This window comes from Ammospiza nelsoni, chromosome 4 (genome assembly GCF_027579445.1).
Source record: "Ammospiza nelsoni isolate bAmmNel1 chromosome 4, bAmmNel1.pri, whole genome shotgun sequence".
Lineage (NCBI taxonomy): Eukaryota > Metazoa > Chordata > Aves > Passeriformes > Passerellidae > Ammospiza > Ammospiza nelsoni.
The window spans coordinates 35,504,223-35,526,889 of NC_080636.1; the positions used below are offsets into that span (position 1 = coordinate 35,504,223).

General features: G+C 41.1%; 1 protein-coding gene across 3 annotated transcripts in view; it reads left to right on the forward strand.

The window, feature by feature from the left end:
- VEGFC (vascular endothelial growth factor C) overlaps window positions 1-22,667 on the forward strand; it is a 190,405-nt gene that overhangs the window by 115,976 nt on the left and 51,762 nt on the right. Inside the window, exon 1 of one of the 3 annotated variants that reach the window (XM_059470682.1) lies at window positions 5,910-6,142. The exons of 1 other annotated variant lie outside the window; for it this stretch is intronic. In XM_059470682.1, the coding sequence (XP_059326665.1) occupies window positions 5,999-6,142 (144 nt within the window). In that variant the 5' untranslated portion in view covers window positions 5,910-5,998. Of the gene's footprint in view, window positions 1-5,909; window positions 6,143-6,718; window positions 6,786-22,667 lie in introns of those variants that run through there. One more of the 3 variants, XM_059470684.1, reaches the window with a different exon arrangement.

The window sequence follows — 22,667 nt, forward strand, 5'->3', positions numbered from 1 at the left end:
ATGATGGGCTGAAGCAAACCCTGCAGTGTGGATCAGGAAGTCAGGAGGGAATTTCAACCTTTAAACTTTGCAATAGGTCAATAACAACACTTTTTCTGACCACAAGGAACCAATGGCAGCACAGGGGAAATACATCTCCACTTGGTTATATGTAAAGATGGGACCTAGGGAGCAAGGACAACAAAGACATATAGACTTAAAATTGGAAGTAATTATAATGAAGTATAAAAATTATTAGAAAAAAATAGGAGGTAGTTCCCTTTCTATTGAGAAATGAGAGTGTTCCAATGTGGGAAGAGTCAGATCTACAACTACAGGAAAGGGAACATCTGGCTGGATAGAAAATCCTCAAAAAACATACCAGAATTACATCCTATTGCAAGCTTAAAATGAATCTGCCTAAAAAGCAAATACCACATGGGAATGTACATGGATACAGAAGAATGGGTTGGGGTGTTTTGTTCTGCCCTAAACAGTCAGATTTGAAGTACCTTCTTTCAGTGCTGAGCGTCAGCTTTCAATGAACCCCTGGATAAATGTTATCCAAATAACAGTTATAAGTGTAACTTCAGAAAATAAAAATTTTTCAGGACTTTGAAAACACTGATCATATTTAGCTTAAAACTAGAAGATTAGTTAAGGAAGGCTAAGCGTTCAAATCTGTAAAAGGCTATTTTAAATAGGAGAAAATAATTGACTTTTATAAATAAAACCTATTAAGAAGAAATGAGGATCATTAAAATGATGCATTTATACTACTCTGGGTTTGGAAGTGAACTGGTCTCAATAATGTTTGACAATATCTTTAAGGTTTTAATAATTCAGCATTTCACATTTGTAGGGTTTAGCATATTCCTAGTTTCTAGGACAGGCAAAATATTGAACAGAATGTTAGAAGCACTGAAGAAAAAGAGCAGGAATGCAGCAGATATCCAAGTGAAGAGGAGGTATACAGGAGCAAAATCAGGGGAAACTGCATCTCTTTAAAGAGACAATTATTTCTGTTGAATTGATTTGGTACCGTCTTGCCCTGCTATACTACCAAATTTTGTAAGCATAACTGGGAAGAAAAAGATTTTGAAAACACTATCTCATAGCTTATCACTTGGAAGACTACTGCAGGAAGGTGTGTATCATGCTAAGTGTTTGTATGTTTAGTGGTCATGTGCTGTTAGCTCCTAATATTTTTGTTGAATCTAAGATTGTTTATTTAGTGACGTGGCTTCAACTATACACAGTTTAGATTGTGCACAGCTTTCAGTTAAGAGGAAGCATAAATTTGCAATCAGTCATTTTATTGTTTATAGTCAGAGGTTATAACAATGAACATCATCACTCTACAGGATGTTAAATTAATGTTCTGTGGATACTTGATGTTGTGTGAGACCTTACATCACAAGAGGGAAGAAAAACTATGGTAAAGAGAGAAATCATAATGTAAGTCAGCTGAATAAAATGTGTGCTAGGGCTTTCTCCATTCTAAGCTTTAGAGATAATGTAATTTGCTTTGGTTCATTCAAACACTTTCCTTGAGGTGCAGCCTGGTGCTGTCCATTTTTGCATCATACTACCCCTTTATAGCAAGGGTTGGAAGGGTTTTACACTACTGCAGTCATTTAGTCTGTAACACAGAGAAATTCTAATGTTAGATGCCAATGGTTTTGATTTTAACAGTTTAAAAAGGGAATCCCTGAGAACAAAGAAATCCCAATAATCCTGTAATCCTTGAATATCAACCGGTGTCAAAAAGCTGAATTCTAAGGATTCTTGTCTTGTTAATTAATTTTCAAAAGGGACCAATTTTTATACTAAACAAAAGGCAAATTTCTCGATAACAAAGTGCAGGCTGCTAGGTCAAGCATTGCAGAAAATGATCTTGCAGCAACGACGTCTTTCTCATTGAACTGAAGTTATTTGTCCTGGCAATAATGCGAATGAATGGATAAAATGACATTTCAGGAGTCCTAGCTGGAAGTTTGGTGTAGAACAGTTTCCCATGGGGTTTTATAAGAGAGGATGTCTGATCAAAGCCAAAGAAAATATTTCAGTAGCTACTGATGATCTCCAAGCCACCATGCTTAGATCCTTTTCTAGGATTATATAAGGAAGTACTGAATGAGGGCCCATACCAAGAAAAAGATAGGGCTTTAAATGTGCATCTGATGAGTGAGGAAGGACATTGCTCTCATAATCAGTAAAACTGGCAGCACTCCTAAATATTTCCATTAAATTATATTATATGCAAATAAGAAATGTAGAGTAGCAGATTGCAGCCTCAAATCCACAGTACCCCCCTTTTTCAGTAGCTTAGTCTTCTGTAAAGCTGGTTAGTCTGAGAAGATAAGCAATATGAAAAGAAATGTGTAAATAAACTTTGGGTTGCATGATTCAATGGTAGAAAATGTATCACTGAACAGTTCATTTGTCCAGTTTGGCACTGAATCAGGATTACCTTTTTTTTTTTTTTTTCCCTAAACATTTACGGTTATTTACATTTCCCCTAATTTATGGTATCTACACCAGACACTGATATTTTAGACACTGATAAATACCCGATTTTTTTTTTTTTTTTTAATCATGAGAGGAAGCATGGTGGAGTCCCATCTGTAAAGGAACTAAGGAAGCTTACTTAATGCCTTCATCTTTTGGGATGACTCCAGAATGGCACTTCCACAGTCTTATGAGTTGCTGCACACAGGGAGCAATGTTTTTTACTTTTGAGATTTGCATTAAACATAAATGCCATGGAAACTTACCAGTAAGACTGATGTGTATTAAAAAAAAAAACAAGCCATGGTATCTGATTTTAACTCTTGAGTATGCCTCTGTCTGTTTAATAGGAGAATGAAAAGGAGATTGCTTTAAACCAAACACAATAATTTAAAGATAATGAAAATCACATTCTGTAAAAAGAAAACATTTGTTAGCATTTATTTCTACATTAAGCAAGTAAACCTCATTATGAAAGCATGCTACTGTTTTTTCTTGCTCTTAACTCTCATGTATGTCCCACTTTCTGCTCACATTTCTTGCAATGAGTTTTCACACTGCTAACAAATGGATAGGAAATAGGCATTGAAATGCATCCATATTTCAGAAGCACAATGTATCTGAAAGGAGCACATCAGGTATTTCTAGACACAGGAGTGGTGTGTTCTTGGCAGACATATATTACACCAACTTGAACAAGGGATTGGGGCCTGGATTTTTAAAACTCCTTCTTAAAACAATATTAAAAGAATTCATTTGAAAGACTCTTACTTCTGACATAAAAATTGTTGTTTTATTTTTCAACAGTAGCTCTTGTTGCCATTGAGGCATAAAGGACAGTCAGATCCAGATCTGTGTCTCTACATTTTTAGGATATCTCTTTAGTCACCTGTGTTTATAAGGTCAGCTCACTGTTAGTGTACACAGTGTCACTTAGAATTTTAAATTGATTGTCCTGTAGGCTGATTTCTACTTAATTTGAAAACAAGAGGAGAAATATTAACTATTAAGTGGTGGAGAAAGTATGAAATATATTTTAATTTGTAAACTTTCAAATTAGCCATCTCTTATGGGATGGAGAAAAATACAGTCTAGATTAAGGAAAACCTTAGTGTCCCAGAACTAATGGAGTATTTATGTGTTTGTGCACAGAACATATAAACTATCATAGATTTCAACCCCTTTATTGTTAAAACCTTGATTAGACTGAGACTTGAGCCCCCATGACTATGGTTACTAGCTTTCAATTATGACACTTGAAACTTGCTATACAGGGCAGTTGGTGGAAATGCTCTATTACATAAAAGCCTTTGATCCCATGATGGATGTTCTATGAATTGTGGGGGGAAGAATGAAAGTGCTGGAGAACTGGGGAAATAAATAATGAAGCCAGCTGATATTATGATGGCACAGCAGGAGTGGTATGTTTCATTCTGTTTTGTCATTCAGTTCCGCGGCTTCTCCTTGCACAGCACTCATTTATTGAAATAATATTATCTGTGCTTGATTTGTCAGGCAGGTTTTATTAAAGTGCTGCACATGAACTTCTCCAAACCAGTCTGTGGTAATTCTGAGAGATTTTTAATATATTTACACTCAAATCAGTAATGCCGTATTTCTATTTAGATGGATTTTACATCCAGGACTATGCTCTCTTTGGGCTTTAATCCTATGCTTTGATCTGAAGCGCTGTAAGGGTCCAGTGAAGAACAATGGTCTTTTTAATTTATGTATGCTATTTTGTATCTTCATAGCTGTTCTGCTTAACTTCTACCCCGTATTTATTTCATTGTTTTACTCTATCTTGAAAGTATTTAGAAAAACATTAGTGCTTCAAAAATTTTCTAATGACTGTACAACCTCTTGAAATATAGCCCAATTTAAACTTTAGATTTCATTCTGATTGCAAATGAAGTGATTACTTTCTAGCATCAAAATATTTGTGTAGCAGCATGTTGAAATACCATCTTGTAAATGATAACAAATAAATAAAAAAACCCAGGAGGTACCTGAGAGCCTCTCAGAGACACCTTTATGTATAACTCCCAAAATAATAACATAATGGGATTCCCAAAGAATAAGAGCAGTGTAACATGAGCAGACTGCCAGCATCTAGTCAAGGCAGTCAGGGATCTGCCAACACAGTTGGTTCCCATACAGTCTAATTACCAAAAGATGTACACAAGTAATGCAGAAAACAAACTAAAAGCTTTTTAAATATTTACACAAGGGTCAATAATCAAGCAAAAAATAAGAGTATAAGAAATATAACATTTTCCTTTGCGTAGCTGAGATTTGAGCAGGCAGTAGAGTGTTACTTTGATAGCAATATGCTTTCTTTTAAAACTTTTAATCACAGTGTAAGCAGAACACAGGATCTATGCTCAGTTTTATTTAGGGCTCTGAATGGGGTGTTACTTCTCTTCGAAGACGTCTTCAAAATGTCATTGATAGGAAGGCTACAAATAATTATGGTGCTCTTTGGATTACTGTTTCTAACACGGCAAAATCCTTTATGCTGCAGCCAAAACTAGCTGCATGCTGTCTTAAGTGAAGCTGCCAACACTGCTCAACAAGTAACTGATTAGGATTCACAAAAATTTTCTTGGATGATTTCTCTGTGTGAGTTTTACCGAACTTCACCCCTTGGCTTCCGAGCCTAATGAAACGAGCCGGGCACGTCGTTTTTTCCTCGGGGCTGCGACCTGCCGCGGGGTTTGTCTTGCGGAGCCGGGGCCGTGGCTGGACGAGCCCAGCTCTGCGGGACGGGACCGGCCGCACCGGCCGCCCCTTCCCGGCAGAGCCGCCCCGGGCGCCTCCTGCCCGCGCTGGGGGCCATCGCTCCCGGGGGCGCCGGCGGCCGGCGGGAGGCGGCGGAGGAGGAGGCGGAGGAGGAGGAGGAGGAAGGCGGCCGCCGGCCCCTCTCGGCGCGCAGAGGCGCAGGCAGAGGGCGCTTTCGCCATGCGCAGCCCCGGGCGCCGCGCAGCCCCGGCCGCGCTGACAGCCGCCCGCACGGCACAGCCCGGCGGGGCCCCTCGGCACCGAGCCCCCGGCCCGGCCCGGCCCGCCCGAAGGAAGGCATCTCCCCGGCTGCGACCGGCCGCTCGGTCCCGCTGTGCTGCTCCCTGGCGCGCTCTCTCTCTCTCTCTCCCTCCTTCCCTTCCCTTCCCTCCTCCTCCTCTCTGCGCTTTCCACCTCCCCTGCTCCTGAGTGAGCGCAGCCTCGGATGTCCGGTTTCCTGGTGGGTTTTTTACCTGGCAAACTCTGGATAACTTTGGTGAGAATTTGCAAAGCGGCTGGGAAAGTTAGGAACACCCCTGCAGGCGCATAGGAGCTGCTGCTACGGCATCTTCTCCATCCCACGGATTTTACTGCCTTGGATATTGCGAGGGGAGGGAGGGGGGAGAGGACAGCGAAAGAAGGGGGGGAGAGGAAAAGAAGGAGCCTCCTAATTTCGGCTGCATTCCTGCGACTGCCCCGCTCCGCGCCGCGCTGCCGTCGCTGCGCCATGCACTTGCTGGAGGTGCTGTCCCTGAGCTGCTGCCTGGCCGCGGGCGCCGTGCTCCTGGGACCCCGAGAGCCGGCCGCCGCCGCCGCCTACGAGTCCGGCCAGGGCTACTACGAGGAGGAGCCCGACGCGGGGGAGGCAAAGGTAAGCCCGTGCCCCCGCTGCAGATGCCAGCTCCTCTGGGCATGAGGCTGCGAGTCCCTTTGAACGGACGGCTTGGGAATTCCACCAAGGAAAAAATGTGGGAGAAGCTTTTTGAAGTGTGTGTGGGGGGTTCCTTAAAAGTGGGGGAAGGCATTTTTTTAGGAGTGTCTGAGTTTTCGGGGATGCTGGAGGGCGGGCTGCGCGGGGAACAGCTGCGTTTACAGAGGGACGCGCAACACCTGATGAGCGGAGGCAGCCCGCGGGATGCGCCCCTGCCGTGCAGCGGGGACTGCCCGATCCCGATCCCGGCCAGGCAGCGGCCCTTGGGCTGCGGCTGGTGCCGCCCTGGAGCTGGGGCGCGCCCCGCAGGCGCCTCCGAGCGGGTCCTGCCCTGGGCAGCAGTGCGGGGGGACGGAGGGCGGGCTGAGGAGCGCTCCGGGAGCAGCTGGGCGCCGGAACGGAGCGGCCCGGGAGGCGTGGGAGGACCATGACAGCAAAACCCCAGACCTTCCATTTGTTGAGAGGTCTCTTGGAGTTACTGACGCTTTGGGTGAACTCCTGCTGCTGTGTGACGGAGTTGACGGGAGGTGTAAGGTGACGCTCCGGTCTGAAAACCTCAGCTCTGCCCAGACGCATGGTGAAGGTCGGGCTTAAATTCTCGGATTCCAGACACAAATACTTAAAATTCTCGGTTAATTTTTGTTTGCATATTAAGTTTCGTAACATAAAACTCAAGTACCTTTGGTACTTGTGGTTATGCAGTTCCTGGTATGCTGATGCATGAAAAAGATGCATAGTATGTGGTTGTATAAGCATGTGGCATTGTTAGGGAGACCTTTGATGTCTGTCTTACCCTCATCTCATTGTTTTGAAGATTTCTGACATACTTATTGAAAGCAATCATGACCTAGCTCATTCATTATTCATTTCAGTATGGGGCAGGAAGGGAGTTGTGTGGATTAAAATTTAAACTAATATTCTGGGTTTTTTTCTCTTTCTATGCTGTTTGCTTTACTGATTAGAAAGTTTGGGAAATTTTACTGTAACTACCTAGGAAATCAAGTTTTGATAGTATACATTAGCTGCACTTCAGGTATGCAAACTGTTGTACACCATATGTTGTACACAGAAGTCATACTTTCATACTTTTCAAATCTGCATGGAAAAGTTTACTGATTATACTGTAGTCTCTCTTAAAATATTTAAACTACAGCTGAATGCTTACGTTGCAGTATTCTGAGCGCTAATAACGCTATCAATGGTCATTTTGATTAAAAGTGTATAAAGTGTTTTTCACGCTTCAGTATTTTAAAGTAGGAACACAAAATCAATTCAGTTTGCCACTCTTACCACTTAGACTATTTATAAAAATTAAAAAGAAAAAAAAGAATGTCAAAACTTAGTGGAGGGTAAAAATACCTCGACTCCTTCCAACCCGTGCCTGTAAGTCAGTTATTTACTGGGTGAAACTGGCATTTGAGTTGTAAAGCCTTGGAATAGCTTATGCTGAAAAGGCAGAGAGACTCCAAGCTGGAGCATAGCACATACTTTGTGTACTTAGACTGCTGAGGTAGAACAGCTGATAGTGAGGGTACTCTCCTCAGTGATGCTTTTGTGCTCCCAGCATATGGTGTGGAAAGTTACTCTGTTTCTTGAAGAAACCTCGAAGTCTTTGGGAGCTGCCACTGCAGTGCGTTGTGTATAAGTGCAAGTGCTCCCTGGAAATAGAGGAACTGTCAGCAAAGCAAGGAAAGGTCAAGAGACCAAGGAGAGTGGGATAGCATGTGTAAAGTGATTACGTTAATAGGAAAACGTTTTTGTGCCTGACTACTGCTGAGTAGTAAGTAGAGAATGATTCTGGATCCAAGCAGACTTAGTCATGTTGGAAGCCTTTAGTTATGAGTTTGTTGCTTTTGCTGGAACTGTTTGAGTGAGTGAATACTGCACATATTTGTTTCTGTGAATGTTGAGATGAGTATCTTAGGTAGTTATGAAAGGATTAAATAAGTACACTGCAAATAATTGTGTCAAGGAAAATATGATTGTATTGTCACTATAAAGCCAACTGCTTGAACTTTGTTAACTTCAAGGAAGTTCACAGATGCTATGTTTTTACTTCCCATCAAGATGCCATGCTGCTGCATGTTAAACTGATGCCTAAGTGCAGGTCATACAGGCCATTGGATCAACTCTTCATTCAATATATTTCTCTTCACTCCTATTTTAAGAGCTTTAGATTTAGAAAGCGCTTTAAAAAGTGTGAATGAAGTTGAGGCTCCTCCAACATAGGAGGAAAAGCTGGCCAGAAAATAGGGGTATTGTGTTTTTAAGCAGGTAATTTTCACGTCTTAAACTTCTCTAGAGATTTGCAGCAACTTGGAAGTGTTACAGATATAAATAGTAGTAGTTCTTCATACACAGCTCTTGCAAGGGCATGTTCTGCAGCAAGTGGGCACTGATAAGCTTGTGCAACACTACCTCATCCCTCTCCCCTTCTACCCCCACCCCTACTATTTAATTTTTTTTTTCTGCCTAAGGGTATGATTCCTTATTTAACAAGCTTTCAGGGCCCAGATTAATACTCTTCAGCTGAACTGTCAGCTCAGTGGGATGGGAATGAGCCCTGCCCGTAAATCACCTCTTGCGGATTTCCTGCAGCGCAGGGGGCTGTCCCGAGGAGCTGTGACCCCCTGGCAGCCGCACCCGCCCCTCTCTCCGCCTGGGGGGCTCGGAGTGCGGGGCAGATCGGTGTGCGGGGCAGCCTGGTCCTTCAGTCAGCGCTCTGCTCCAGGCGGGCCCGGGGGAATCAGCCCTCCTGCCCCGGATTTCACGGGTTTGGCACGGACCCGCCGCCCCGCAGGGATGCTCGGAGCAGCTGCAGCAAGGGGAGGGTGAGCTCTTTGCAACTTCAGCTCCTTGTACTGGCTTTGAGCGTTTTTATAATGTGTTTAGTCCCTGCTTGTGTTCCTTTTGCATAAGGAACGTGGGGTGAGTATAAACTCTACCTGGGAGAGTATTATTTTAAAGAAATAAATAATGCCCTCGTGTTCGTTTGCTGAAAGTTTAAAAGTGAACTGAAGGAACCACGTGGGTATTCTGTGCAGGAATTAAACTTCTTAGGTCATTGAAATAAAGGTGTGGCAGTAGCATGTACCTAGACTTCATTAATGGCAATGAGGTAACAATAGCAGGAATAGGTTATTATGGTAACAATACCTGGAATGAAACTACACAGCTGGCAGGGTTTGCCATAGCTGCACCATCATTTTGTTGCATAGCCTTGAGAATTATGTGACTGTGCAAATGCAATATTGGTCAATTGTCCTGTGTAGTTTGAAAAGGTTTAAAACTATATTTAGGTGAATTTTTTTAGTTTTGTATTAGAATGGGAATAGCAAATGAAAATGTATTTACCTGTTGTAAAGCACATCCATGAAAATTTCACTGGGGCCTCTGTACACAGACAGCAATAAAGTACAGAGCAGTTTGTGCTGTGATTCTGTGGTTTAGCGCAATGTAAATGCATGCACTTACTTGAGCTACATTTTTCTTGGATTCTACCTGAAATATACCTTTTAAATTTGATTATTATAAAATTATTTCAAATCTGACCTAATCATACAGTGCTGCTCATTGGCAGCTAACAGAGTTTAAGTACTGTTAGTGAGTGGGAGTGTGAGGGAAAGCAGCGTGTCAGTTTCCTGGCTTTCCTGCTGTCACTGTATCTCCATGGTACAATCTCAGATCCATCAGTTTCATGGTCACCCGTTAGTTCACCAAGTGCTTTGCTCAGTGTTCTGTGCACAGGTGAGAGAGGAGGCTGCTGGTCTGTTCTGAAAACAAGCACACACCTCACTCCCTGTCCTTAAGCAGTGCTAAGTAGAGCATGTAGGGAGAAGATGTTTTCCTGCTGCTGCTGTTTAGTCTGCTGCAAATTTTCTTGCGTGTATGCGTGTAGCCACTCTCTTTTCAGACACGTGAACACAAAAAGATGCTGGTTTTTTTTAGAACCGTTATTTGTAGCAGATACAACAGGATGAACATTGGTAGCAGTAATTGTTTTAAAGAGTAAGCAATGCTTCTGCAAACATAGATATTAAACTTTGGTCTGGCCTTTTGTGTGACTAAAGTACAGTACTAAGTTCAAGGAGCTCACTGCACTTTCTGGTTCTTGGAGAGCATTCCTGTCTGGTGTAAGCACGCTAGTGTGCCTGGGAGGGACTTCAGCTGTTTGTCAGCAGCAATCCCATGCATTTATGAAGGTTATAAAAAAAGCTGTGGAGGTAATTTTAACTGCAGTTTAAATGAGGCCTACAGAAGCATCTCATCAAAAGTATTATTTTTATGCTCACTTACGTTGTGTGTATTCAAAGTCTTGCCTGTTTTTCAATGGTGTGTATCCACTTATTTTAGTAAAAATAAACCAGGACTTAGACTTCAGACTGTTGTAGCTGAGAGTGATGGTAAAAATTATCTCCCACTGATACCCTGCATCCAGGACAGAAATCTGTTGAGAACCTTCTGCTGCTGCTTTTTTAAATGTGGTCAGTGATTCATGAAAAAAAAAAATCTTTGGAAAAAAAGGGAATCCAACTAAAGTCACACTGGTTTCCTATCAAATGTAATATCCTGTTTAATGTAAAAAAAAATGTGTTACAGCTGTTTGTAGGATGAGTTATAAGAAATTCCAAGCAAGATTGTCCCTGAAAGTTCTTTTAAAGACTAAGTTGCTTCTTAGGAGTTTTGTTTGGTAAAGTACTAAATTTTGCTTAGTAAGTAGGATAGGTATGATTGTTTTCCCTATCTATTATAAATGTTTATTACTTTTTAAATTTCACTTTGGTTCTATTCAGAGTGATAATGTAGTACCAATTTCCCCTCCATGTGTGTTACCTACTTCAAAGAAAGTAATTGCTGCATAAATTGCACCAGAGTTTTAATTTAAAACCTTGATAACTTACAGGAGCATGGATTGTTTGTTGACTTTGTCAACTTGTTTGTCTTGTTTTGTGTTTATCTGCTTCAGAAGTTCTTTTGGTGACAATATTTTGTGTTGTTCTCCCTCTTTGTTGCATTTCAGAATTTAGTTAGGAAATAGCTATGCTGTAATTCATTTATTCTTCTGTTCTTCCATCATAATCTTCATGAATCAATCCCTTTAACTCTGAAGTAGTTTGATGGGTTTTTTCTTTTGAAATTTTCCGGCTTGTCTAAGATAGCTACAACTCCTTGCAAGTATTTAGAGACTGCAGTTGTCAGTGGAAGGAGTTGATATTATAGTAAGAAGCTCCTTTTTAACAAAGTAACCGAGAGAAATGTTCTTTGGGGAAGGAGGAGAAAACATGGGGGGAAACTTTTGATAAGGAAAGGAAAAAAGTCATAGCAGTTGTTGTATTTTGACACTATTGTAGTCTTTACTGAGTGTAGATGAGTGTGTAATCATTCTTCATGTAGTTACTAAGGCCATATGTCATCTGAAGCTAACTTTTGGGATCTTGTTTATGGTTAACTTCAATGAAGAATGATTGCTTGGGGAAGTTAATGACATCAGTTACCTGACACTGCTGTCACCCTAACTCTGTATTACTCCATAGTGTTCAGATAATGACTTTACCCACTCACTCACAGTTTTCTGATACTTTGACCTTCAGAATGCAGCTTAAAAACTGTTGAAGACATTTTATATCTTCCTCCTTGCTGAATTGAGCAGGACTTTTTATACTGAACAAGGGAAAATCCTGGCAAATAATTGGGCAGTTCTTGGAAGAAGATGCCCGAAGGCTGCTGGGGAGCAAATGACACGTATTTCAAATGACATGTATTTCTGTCTGGTGTCAAGTGTGACATCACCTGTGTTACTTCTCCTACCTTCTTGCAGCAGTACTGAGAAAGCACTAAGTTATTTCAGGAATTGTGAAGAACAAAATCCTTTACACAATTATATGGTTTCATTCTTTGACTTGGCTTGCTCAATAGTTATGGTCTGTTGAGAAAGAGAGGAGAGAGGAATTAAGCAGACGGGATAGCTTCTGAGAACAGATGCAACAATTGGCTATTTCCTAATATTTTTCCCTGAAGATGACCCATATTAAGTCCCCCAACACCCCACAAGCATGTGTGGAAACTTTTAATATTTCTAAAGATTTTTAGAAACAGCAGATACCCTGCTCTCCTGCATTGTTGTGGCCTCACCCTGAGTTCTGTGTGCAGTTCTGAGCCCCAGAATTCAAGGATGTGAAGGTCCTTTGATGTAGTTGTAGGAGGGCAACAAAGCTGGTGACAAGGCTGAAAGGAATGTCCTGTGAGGAGCAGCTGAGGACTCTGTCCATCCAGCTCAGAGAGAAGGAGTCTGAGGAGTGACCTCCCTGCTGTCTCAGCTTTCTGGGGAGAGGAAGTTGAGAGAAGGGTGCTGAACTCTTGTCCCTCAGGTGCAGTGGTTAGATGTGTGCGAGTAGTTAAACTGCACCAGTGGAGGTTTAGACTGGACTTTGGGAAGCATTTCTTTACTGAGAGGATGATCAAACACTGGAATAATATTCTTGGAGAGGTGGTTGATGCCCTGAGCCTGTCAGTGTTTTGGAGACATTTGGACAATTCCTGTACAACATGCTCTAGCTTTTGGTCAGCCCTGAAGTGGTCAGGCAGCTGGACTTGGTGATTGGTGTAGGTGTTTTCCAACTGAAATATTATTTTCTATTTGAAATTGTTTGAAAGAAGCAAAACTACTGTTGTTGTCCTTCAAGTTAATTCAACTGCCAAATTCAGCTGGCCAAATGCATTTGTGGTGAACTGCTCCAGCTGTCCAGAATGTACTTGTGGCATCGGTTACGATATTTAGAGCCAAGAGAAAAACTGGCCAAGTGAAGCTTTACATCTTATCTGCTCTTGACTTACTCATGTTTGTGTGGACAATCAAATGTTTGGAGGGCTAGTTAGCTTGTTTAATGGGTGTATTTGTTTCAGAGGGAGAGGGGGAAAGTTACAGCTGGTGCGTCAACTCTCCAGTCTGCTTAAGGAAAAGTCTCTTTGGTTTTCTTTGTTCCCTAAGAAAAAAAAAGAAGGGAAAGCATTTCTTACCTCAAGTGCTGGAAGTAATTCTGAGAGGGTTTTGGTGTTTTTTTTCGTGTTCTTGTTTGTTTTGTTGGTTTTTTAAATAATCTATTTTCGTTTTAAGTGCTGCCTTTGGAGCCCTGTGAATTTACCAGTCCTGACCTGTCATTCTTCTTGACTAACAACTGTGAGGTGCTGCACATTGTGTGACAGCTTTGTGACTGCTGTGAGGTGGAGACTGTGAGGATACCATAATAGAAGCTTTCACTGAAAGTCACAGACAGTGCTTGTATTTTGTACCTCTAATAGGATAATTCTTTATTTGGTGTGCTGCTGAAGAGAGAATCTCTGCTTAATTGCACACTCACTATTACTTAGAATACACCACTCCTATTTCATCTTAGAAATAGGGAACTTCAATCAGTCCAGTTCTACCTGTTTGTAACTACCCACAGATAAACTTGACAGAAATGTAATTTGCCTGTAAAAGTAATAATAATCAAGAGTCTTGGTGGAGGTAAGTAGCAGTTCTATAAAAATTATACTATTATGGTTAGATCAGCAGTAGAATTAACTGTGGAAGGAAAATAGAAAATAAACTTGTGAGTTGATGCTTTATTGACGTTTGTCCCTTCCCTAGGGACAGATGTTTCCAAATTAAAACAGAGCCTAGGACTTCCTCTTCACCCCACCCACTCTCCAGCACATCTTGCATAATGGGCAGGGCACTGCTGCAGTACAAATACAACAATTTACTTTGTTTCATTTGACTTATAAATGTCAGTTTTTCATATTAAGCGTCCAATATCTCTTTGCCACAAGGATATTTTCTAATTTTACTTCCTTTAGTTCATTAGTACTGAAATATTCTGTGATTTGGAGGAAATGAGATGGTCATGTTAATAAGCAGGCTTGCACAGTACAATCAGGAAATATGGAGAATTTGTTTTTCCAGGAAGGACGATTACTTTGACTTTCCAGTCAAATGTTTTTCTGGCTGGTTAGAGAAGGGCAAAATGTTGGTTCATTTAAAAATACGAAGGATCTTGTTGAGCAGCCCACAGGGCACAGCTTTCAGGAGAACATTAATAGCTGCAAAAGTCCCACAGATGTGATGCCCAATATGGTGGGTATTGGCATGTCTCCTTTGTAAAGTTTAATTTCATCTAAACTGCCAGACAACAGAAGCAAGAGGCTCCAAATCAAATTCTCTGAGGCTTTCCCTGCTGGCTGGAGTGTCAGTGCTGCTGAGTTTGTGCTTTCTGCCCTGTGTTCCCAGGCACACTCTGAGCTGTGGGAACTGTTTTGAGCGCACGGTTTGGAGTGGTCTGGGCTGCCTTTGTGGCCGAGCAGAGCCCAGCAGGTGGGCAGCTCCTGGTACCTCCGTGCAATTGGTTCCAGCTGCCAGGAATGCCGTGTCAATAGCGCTGCACACGTGAGAATGTCCCCTCTTGGGAGGGGTTCAGTGTTTGTGTGCTGAGGGAGGTAGTGTAAATTGACAGCTGGACTCAGACTGAGATCAGACCACCTCAGAGTGGCAAACTGGTTGATGAAGGGCTGCCTACAGTTGTGGTTCTCTCCAAGATTGCGGTGTTCAAGTCTGATGAAAGGCAGTCTGTACAGCTAAGAGTTGTAAACTAAGAGTTGTAAAGTGTTTTGTAATAAAACTTTCATTTTTCTTATCCTAGAAGAGCTGCCGATTTCTCTCTGAGTATCAGTTATGAAAATGATGAAGACTTTTAAGATTAATGATTTTTATTTCTCCGTGTGGCTGGGCCAGCAGGTGATCAAATCACTAAAAACAAATAAAGAAGTAAAAATCTGTAGAGGAGCTCTGAAGTACTTTCCTTTTTCAAATATCTGTGGATGGGCTGTAAAGCAGTAAAAGCACAATGAACCATGAATTTGGAGCAGGAAGTAGGGAAAGGAGCAGAGAAGAATTTTCAGAGGGCAGGGCCATGTTTCAAAGGAAGGAAGAATTAGCCTGTTCTCTTGCATCAGGTAGAACTAAAGATTTAGGCAAACTCTAAATTGAGCAGTCACTACTAATCTGGATTAACAGCATAAAAAGGCTCTTTGTAGTAATGAAACTCTTTGGATATCTTAGCTAGCAGTTTCAGAAAATTAATGAAATTTTCAAATCCTCATCTCATGTGACAGATGGATGATCTGTTTTTACTTTGAGCTTGTAAGTTGCTGCTTTACTCCATGATTAGTTGGCTTGTGCTATATATATGGAGTATTGAAGTCACATAAGAGTAGAAGACTATCTGTAGCTGGTCAGACAAAATGCCTGATTAGCCCTATGTGCCATTCTCAGCAATCTGATTGGGGAGCCCATGCTCTATAGCCACTGAACTTGCACCCTGTGCCCCACTGATGCGGCAGGGGATGATTGGAGAGTGGTGTTGGATTCCTCACACACAGTGCGTGATGAGAAATGATCTGTCACATCTTCCCCCCGGCCCACCCTTGTCTCCAGTTCCTTCCAGGTGAAGGCTGCCTCTTAGCCATGGCCATCTCTATTCCTGCAAGAAGACAGTACCCAATGAGTCCTGCCCCCAATAGTTTCTTTTTTTATCCTTGAGCATGTGAGCTGCCCTGATTGATTCACCTGTAGGGAGCTTGATGCACAACATCCAGCTGATTTGTCCTCAAACCACCACATGGAAATGACTTGGGAAATTTCTATTGCACTTTGTTCTTCCACCTTTGCATCCCACAGACCAGGTTCAGGAGAAATACCCGGTGTGTCAGCATGTACCTGCTGCTCACTCCTTGGCCAGCTGGGGACCTCAGTTGGAAAACTCAGCAGCCGACTTTTGCAGCATCCCCAGACTCATCATGTTTGTCAAGGGCAGCCATGGCAACATGCACCTGGCTGCAGGCACTCTTCTGGTCTTTCAGTGCCTCTTAGTTTCTTTTGGCTGGCCTTCTTTTCTTTTTATTTATGCCCTTACCATCCAAAGCCCTGCCAAATTAGTGATAGTGAGGATCTGCTTGACAACCTCCCTCTGAGCAAAGAAATGGAAAGTGTCCCTGCATGCTGACAGGCTGTTGGCTGCAGCTGGTGAACTTCCTTGCCTTAAATGATGGGGTGTGTGTGTTATTTTGTTTTCTTTAATAGCTTTCAGTTAACTTTTCTCCAGGTGTTCATTGAGCCCACAGAAGCTTTTCACATCAATGCTTCTCTGTATCAACAAGTATGCCTTTAAGTGGATGTTCCGTTTACTATACATAATAGTAAATTAAAACACAACCAAACAAAGGACCAAGACAAACAAAAGGATTGGTTCTGACACCTGCTGATTAAATATGAAACTTCCAGAGTCCCTCCTCTGGACAAGGCAGGGGGAAATTCTGTTCATGCCACTTGTGGTTTTATTGAGTTCCTTTCTCCACTGTTCTTTTTCAGGCTAAAGATCTTTCACTTATGTAACCCGCTTTTTGAAATGAAACTGTTCTTTACCTTTGATCACCTGAATTCATGCCTTCTTAATTCTCTCTAAGACCGCAGAACAAGGAGAGGGGGGAGCCAGGAGGGCACACAAGATTCCATATGTGGGACACAACAGATGTGTGTAGGGACACAACGATTTTTTGTTCTCTTTCCTAATAATTCCACCTGTGTATTTGTTTTAAAAATGTGTCTTGATACACCAGTATTTTGTAACATGTCAGACATATGATTAAAGTGTCTCCTTTAAAGAGCTACCCATATTTATATTGAAGGACAGGATGGGGGAAGGCATTTCATAGTTATTACTACTTCCTCAAAATTCACATAAAAATTGTTCTTAGGGGCCTGTTTCAAGATGATGTATGATTATTTAGACTTTTGTGTTCATTATGCTTTTAATGTGTTTTTCTGCCTGCCACATGTGCACAGTAAGAGATTTAATGGAACTAGCTATCTTTTGAGTTATAAACCATGAGCTGTATATTTAATGTCCTTAATGATTTTTCTTTAAAAATGAGATATGGTCTCAGTGTGATCTGTGAAATATGTCAGCAGTCTTGCAAAGACTGTTTATGCCTGCTAACAATAAGATGTCACTGTCAGGCAGGATTTGTGAGGGCTTGGTTATGTGCACTAATTAGGTGCATATGACCAAGCAAATTTTAAAACCTGCCCATGCTTGCAAATTTTTAGATACATGTCAAGCCTAGCCTAAAGCATAAGAATATAGGAAATACCCCACTGGGGCAAGTTAATGGTTTGCAAGTGGCCTTTGTTGTGTCAGTGGCGTGTGCTGTTCTGTTTAAGGAGAATATTTGGACATTATCAGTTTCTCCAGAGCCCTCCCCTCCTACTCACCTAACTTGCGCAGTTGTTGTATTGAGGATATTAGAAGACATCCCTCTGCCTCTTCAGTATCTCTCTAAGGATGTCTTGTCCATGGCTTGGTCTGTTTTCATACTGAAGATTCTATTAGCAGTTGGTAGATTCTGAGCTACTTCATACCATGATGGTGCTGCTTTGGGGGCAGTGGAGTTTTCTATGGTTTTGTAGACTTGCAGTATATGTAAAGACTTGTTCTATAGATAATTTTGAATAATATTATTAAGATTTATAATTTGAACCTTGTGTCACACAGGCACATAAGTTATTTTGAGCACTTGGGAGGAAGAAAGGGCATTTAATTTGAGGATCTGGGATATATGTCCTTAAATTTTGAAGACCAAACTAAAGAAGAAACATAAATGTGTCATTTAATTATTTTATTCTGTATTTCAGTCAAATACAAATTTCATTAGCTCATATATTTTGGCCAGTCAGAGTCAGTGGGTGCATTGTCAGATTTCTCTCACCCTCTTGGTTAAGAGACTGATTTTATTTTCATCTTCAGACCTTTATTATATCTGAAGTGTCTCTTTAGTTGCCGTCTGCCTGTGGCTTTGCCACATTGAGGGAAATATTTTCCCTCCAGGTCAGAATTAAAATCTGTAGCTGTTTTGAGGTGTTTATGGTGCCTGAAAACCCCTATTATGGATTCATTAGTAGGAAATTCCATCTTCCAAGTGCATTTGATGAACAGTAGTGCAGTGCTGCGTACACGGGCAATCCATGAGATCCTTTCCTTCTCTCGATGCCCTAGTCCATAGAAAAGTACAGGAACAGTTGCAAGGATATTTACAAGAAGGAGGTGGAGTTGAGTCACAAATTTCCCTTAATTCCCTATTCTCATCTTCTAGGAGGAGGGAGAAGATAAGGGAATTAAGAGAAGACCTTCAGATAAAGATTATACAATGTGATCTTTAGCAGACATTGAGTGTTACCCCTCAGAAATGTCTGTAGTCTTCTGAAGAAGATGAAGTCATCTAGGGTTAGGATTTTTTTTTTTAATTTATCCTTGCATTGTTTTTCCTTCTGCTTTGTGCCATTGTGACATTTTTTTCTTCTGCTTACTAGAAAAGTACCATGATCTGCTGCATTTGAGGAATTTATGCATCTTGCCAAAGGTCCCATTGAGGCATATTTGTTTAAATAATTTTTGTTATAATAGAGATATTTTCCAACAAGTCATATATTGAATAAAATTGAAGTTCTTCTGGATCATGATAACATTTTTGAATTATAAATATTTTTTCATATTTGTGCCAACCTATTGATTTCTGTCATTGTTCTGCACATATTTATTACAATTGTGAAAACAATTACAATTGTATTTAGCTTTGATTTTGTTCTTTCCTTCCTCAAAAACCCTGGTATGTGCATTATCATAAAGCCCCAACTTAGACTATTTCACATGTATTCTTTAAAGACTTAAATTTTTGTCATCACTATACATACATTTTTTTTACCTTCAAACTGCCTAATAAGGAAGCTATTAAAAAAGCTTTTTCTGAGCCAGAGTAGGTTGTGTTCATTAGCTAATTAGTTTAATCAGAATTGGAATTTCCTTTTCACTTTGAGTTAGTGCAGTACTGAAGAATTTAAAGTAAATGCAAAGTCTTAGTAAGATATGAAATTAATTGCTTTTCTTACAAAACTTGCACTGATACCTGAGTAGCAATTCTAAAAGAAAAATTGAATTAATAAATGAAAGAAAAATGGAATTAATGATTTTGGTAATCATTAAAGTAACAATTTCATGCAGAACTACTCTAATCCACTACTTACCAATTTTCCCATCTGCTTCCATAAAATCAGAATTAGTTTGCAGCCAGCATCCTGAGACTCTGATATGTACGTGCTTTAGCTGGGCTGCAACAATGGCTTCAAAGTCTGCTAGGAGATTGAAATAAAACCAAGAAGGAAACCCCACAACCTCTCTGACTCTAGCCAGTGAAGATCACCACAGTTTGAGAAGTTTCTACCACCCTCTTTAAGGTCACTGTATTTAATGCCAAGCTCTGCCAGAGCTGTACCTTGGAAGGACAAATTGTATTATTTGATTATTTTTTCCTTACTGAGTTTGCAGTGGTTTTACTAGAGTTGTCTGAAATACACTAATTTTCTAGTATAATTATGCTCTGTAAGCAAAACTGATAGAAAGGTGTAATTGATCCTGCCTGTCTGGGTCCAGCCCTGGTTGCTGAAGAAGGTGGTGTCTGTGAGTGACAAGTAAATGTGTTGCATACGAGTTATGGTAAATAAGGCTGTACTTCATTTGAGAGAAGAGAGCTCCAGCCAGAAACCTGTCTCTGTTCTCCTGGTTCTTTCTCCTTCCTCTACACGTGTTGGGAAGCTGGGAAGGGAAGTACTCCTTTTGGTAGCAGCATGGATTTCTGCTGGATTTACAGTAACTGTGCAACAGTTTACTTATGAGTACTTCAGGCAAATAACTCCTAGTGGCTGATCTTGCTTTACTGTGTAGCAAAATTAAGAGTAGTTGTGTACCTGGATGCAGTGTTTCACAACCACCTCCTCATGACCCGTGGCTACCAATGGGAACAGATTATTCTAATAAAATTCTTTCTCATTTAATCTTTGTAGGTAATAAGGTTCTTATTAGCCAAACTAATTTTGCTGATCTTTTTTTCTCCGTACATACATATAGGATAAGAATAAGCAATATTGAAGTGGAAGGCTGGTAATACTGGTCTGATTGCTAATTTAACTTGTCAGCTGTACTTCCTGCAGAGCATGGCTCAGGAACAGCTATGAAGCTCCAACTCAGGTTTCCCTGTGATTACATAGTACTGTGGTTGTGTTCAGTGTAGTGATAAAGTGATCTGGTTAATGATGTAATTGTAAACAGGTTAATTTTTGCAACAAATTCTGTGTAGTTCATGAGCAGCTGAACTTGCACTGGCAATTTACAAGACTGTCCATTGGTTATTTATGTTGAGCGAAGGTAGTTGTCCAAAATTATTTCTGTAGAAATAACTAAACTACCAGAAGGACATATAAATATTATTTGTCTTCTGCTTTGTACTTGGACTTTCAGTGACACAAGTTTGGAGTCTGGGAATCTTTCTCTTGCTGTGATATGAAGATTTATTATCAATGTCTTGCTGTCATTCCACATAAATAATATGTTTCACTGGAGCCAAGATAAATCTGGTAGTGTTGACAAGCATGGAAACCACAAATGTATGAAGTGTATGAATACACTACAGCTTGCTAATTCAGTAAAAATAGTGTTCAGAAGTTGGATAATGCTAGTGTTAAAAACTTGCTTTTTTTCTGATGTACTTCTGATACTCTTTGGAGTTACCTGATGTTTAGGGACTTTGAAAAGATAAACAAGAATGCCTGCAGCTGTATTATCCAAACCTAGAGGGCAGCCTCCAGTCCTCTACAGAGTGGGGCTGGCTATGGGCAACTGGGGAGCATCACCAGCCTAAGTGCTTCCACTTGCCTCCGTCGCTGCAGCCTGTGAATTACATGCTGAACCTAATTTGGGGACTGTGAATTGATGCATAAACTGATACAGCTGAAGAGAGAGAAGCCTGTGTGTCTTAACACCTTTGAGTGTTTTTTGCTCATTTAGGGCTGCTTTTGTTTAAGTAGTAAAATAGCTGAGGGGGCAGCAGGCTTGTGTCCTTTAGGCTTCTTGAGCAGTTCCTGTGTTTTAAATCTGTCTCTAATTTCTCACTGTGTTTTGTCTACACCTTGCTTCTCTTCTTCATCAAACTGTGAAATAATCTGATCTCTCCCTTCCCATCTTAGTACCTATAATCATAATTTTTAATTGCCCTTTCTCATGTAAATAAATGGGAATGAGGTTACACCAGGCTGTCATGGCTCTTTGATTCCTTTTCCACTTTTTCTTTAGCAAATTAGTGCCAATGTATATTCCTCATTGGAGTGTGTGTCTCTCCCCACGTCCCTCACCAGCTCCAGATCACAGCTTTCTTTTCCTCTTTCTCTCACTTTCTGCTCTGAGATCCAGGTTTCAGCTGCAGACTCCACTCTCTTCCCTCCCTGTGTCCTTTCTTTTTCTCATTTTATTCTTAGGGCAAAATGAGCCTTTTCCTGTTTTGTGTTTCTTCACACTGAAGTTAATTCTTCTCACTGCTGTTGCTTCATGAGTCACTGCAGACCAAAGGTTTACCTGCACAGCAGGTCTTGTTTAGCAACTGCAGGGAATATACCTTGATTGCTCCTTAAAACTTTTTGTGTTTTAGCAGAGCAATCTGCCAAAGTCTACCAGAAATTCATAAGCTGTGAGGCTTATTTGTTGGCTAAATTTTACTGGAGATTTTAAAAGTAGGCCCCTGAGGCACCCTCCATTTTTTCTTTGTCCTCTCATCACTCCATATCATACCTCCCCGTCAATTTAAGGTGCTACAAATCTTCTCTGAGGAGCCTGCACTATATTAATGTGGACAAGAAACAGACATTAGTACAGTTCCTCAGTGGAAAATCAAACTTCAGGTTAAAGTCTGTCAAAACCTTTGAATAAACAGCTAGAAACAAGGTCTTACAAGTGGACAAACTGGAGAAGTTCCAGTTAACTGCCAGAACCTGCATGGTTTGTGCTGCCAGCACAAATGGTATTTATTCCCATTGCCCACTTGCTTGTTTGTCACCTGCACTGTCCCTTCCTGAGTGCCAGTGGGAGATGTGGGGAGCTGGACTGGGAACATGATCTGAGTGGCAGCTTGCCTGGGCAGAGGTGTGAGGTTAAGGAGTGCTCGGTTGAACTGTTTTGGTTTTGTTTTAGTCTGGTTTACTTCTTGGCTTCACATGTGCCTGTGTCTACCCAGGAGACAAGAATTTTTGGGAGGGCATGAATAAGCAGTTGGGAATAGAAAGAGTGGGTGTGGGTTTTTTTTTGGGATAGTCTAGGACATTTGTTGATCAATAACTTAGATCACAGTGGTACTGTTAACCCAGCTGTGAGGGCCTGTTTGCTTTTCACTTTGCAATGTCCTATGAAAAAATAGCCCTAGAGCAGAAAGTGCCTTGAAGGAGGTAGTTGTTCTTTGAAAAACATCTGTGATTATTGTGCCGTAACTGCTCAAAGTTTAAGCAACTGAGTCACGCTGTCTGGTCTTGTGTTGTAGCTGCAAGACAGGGACT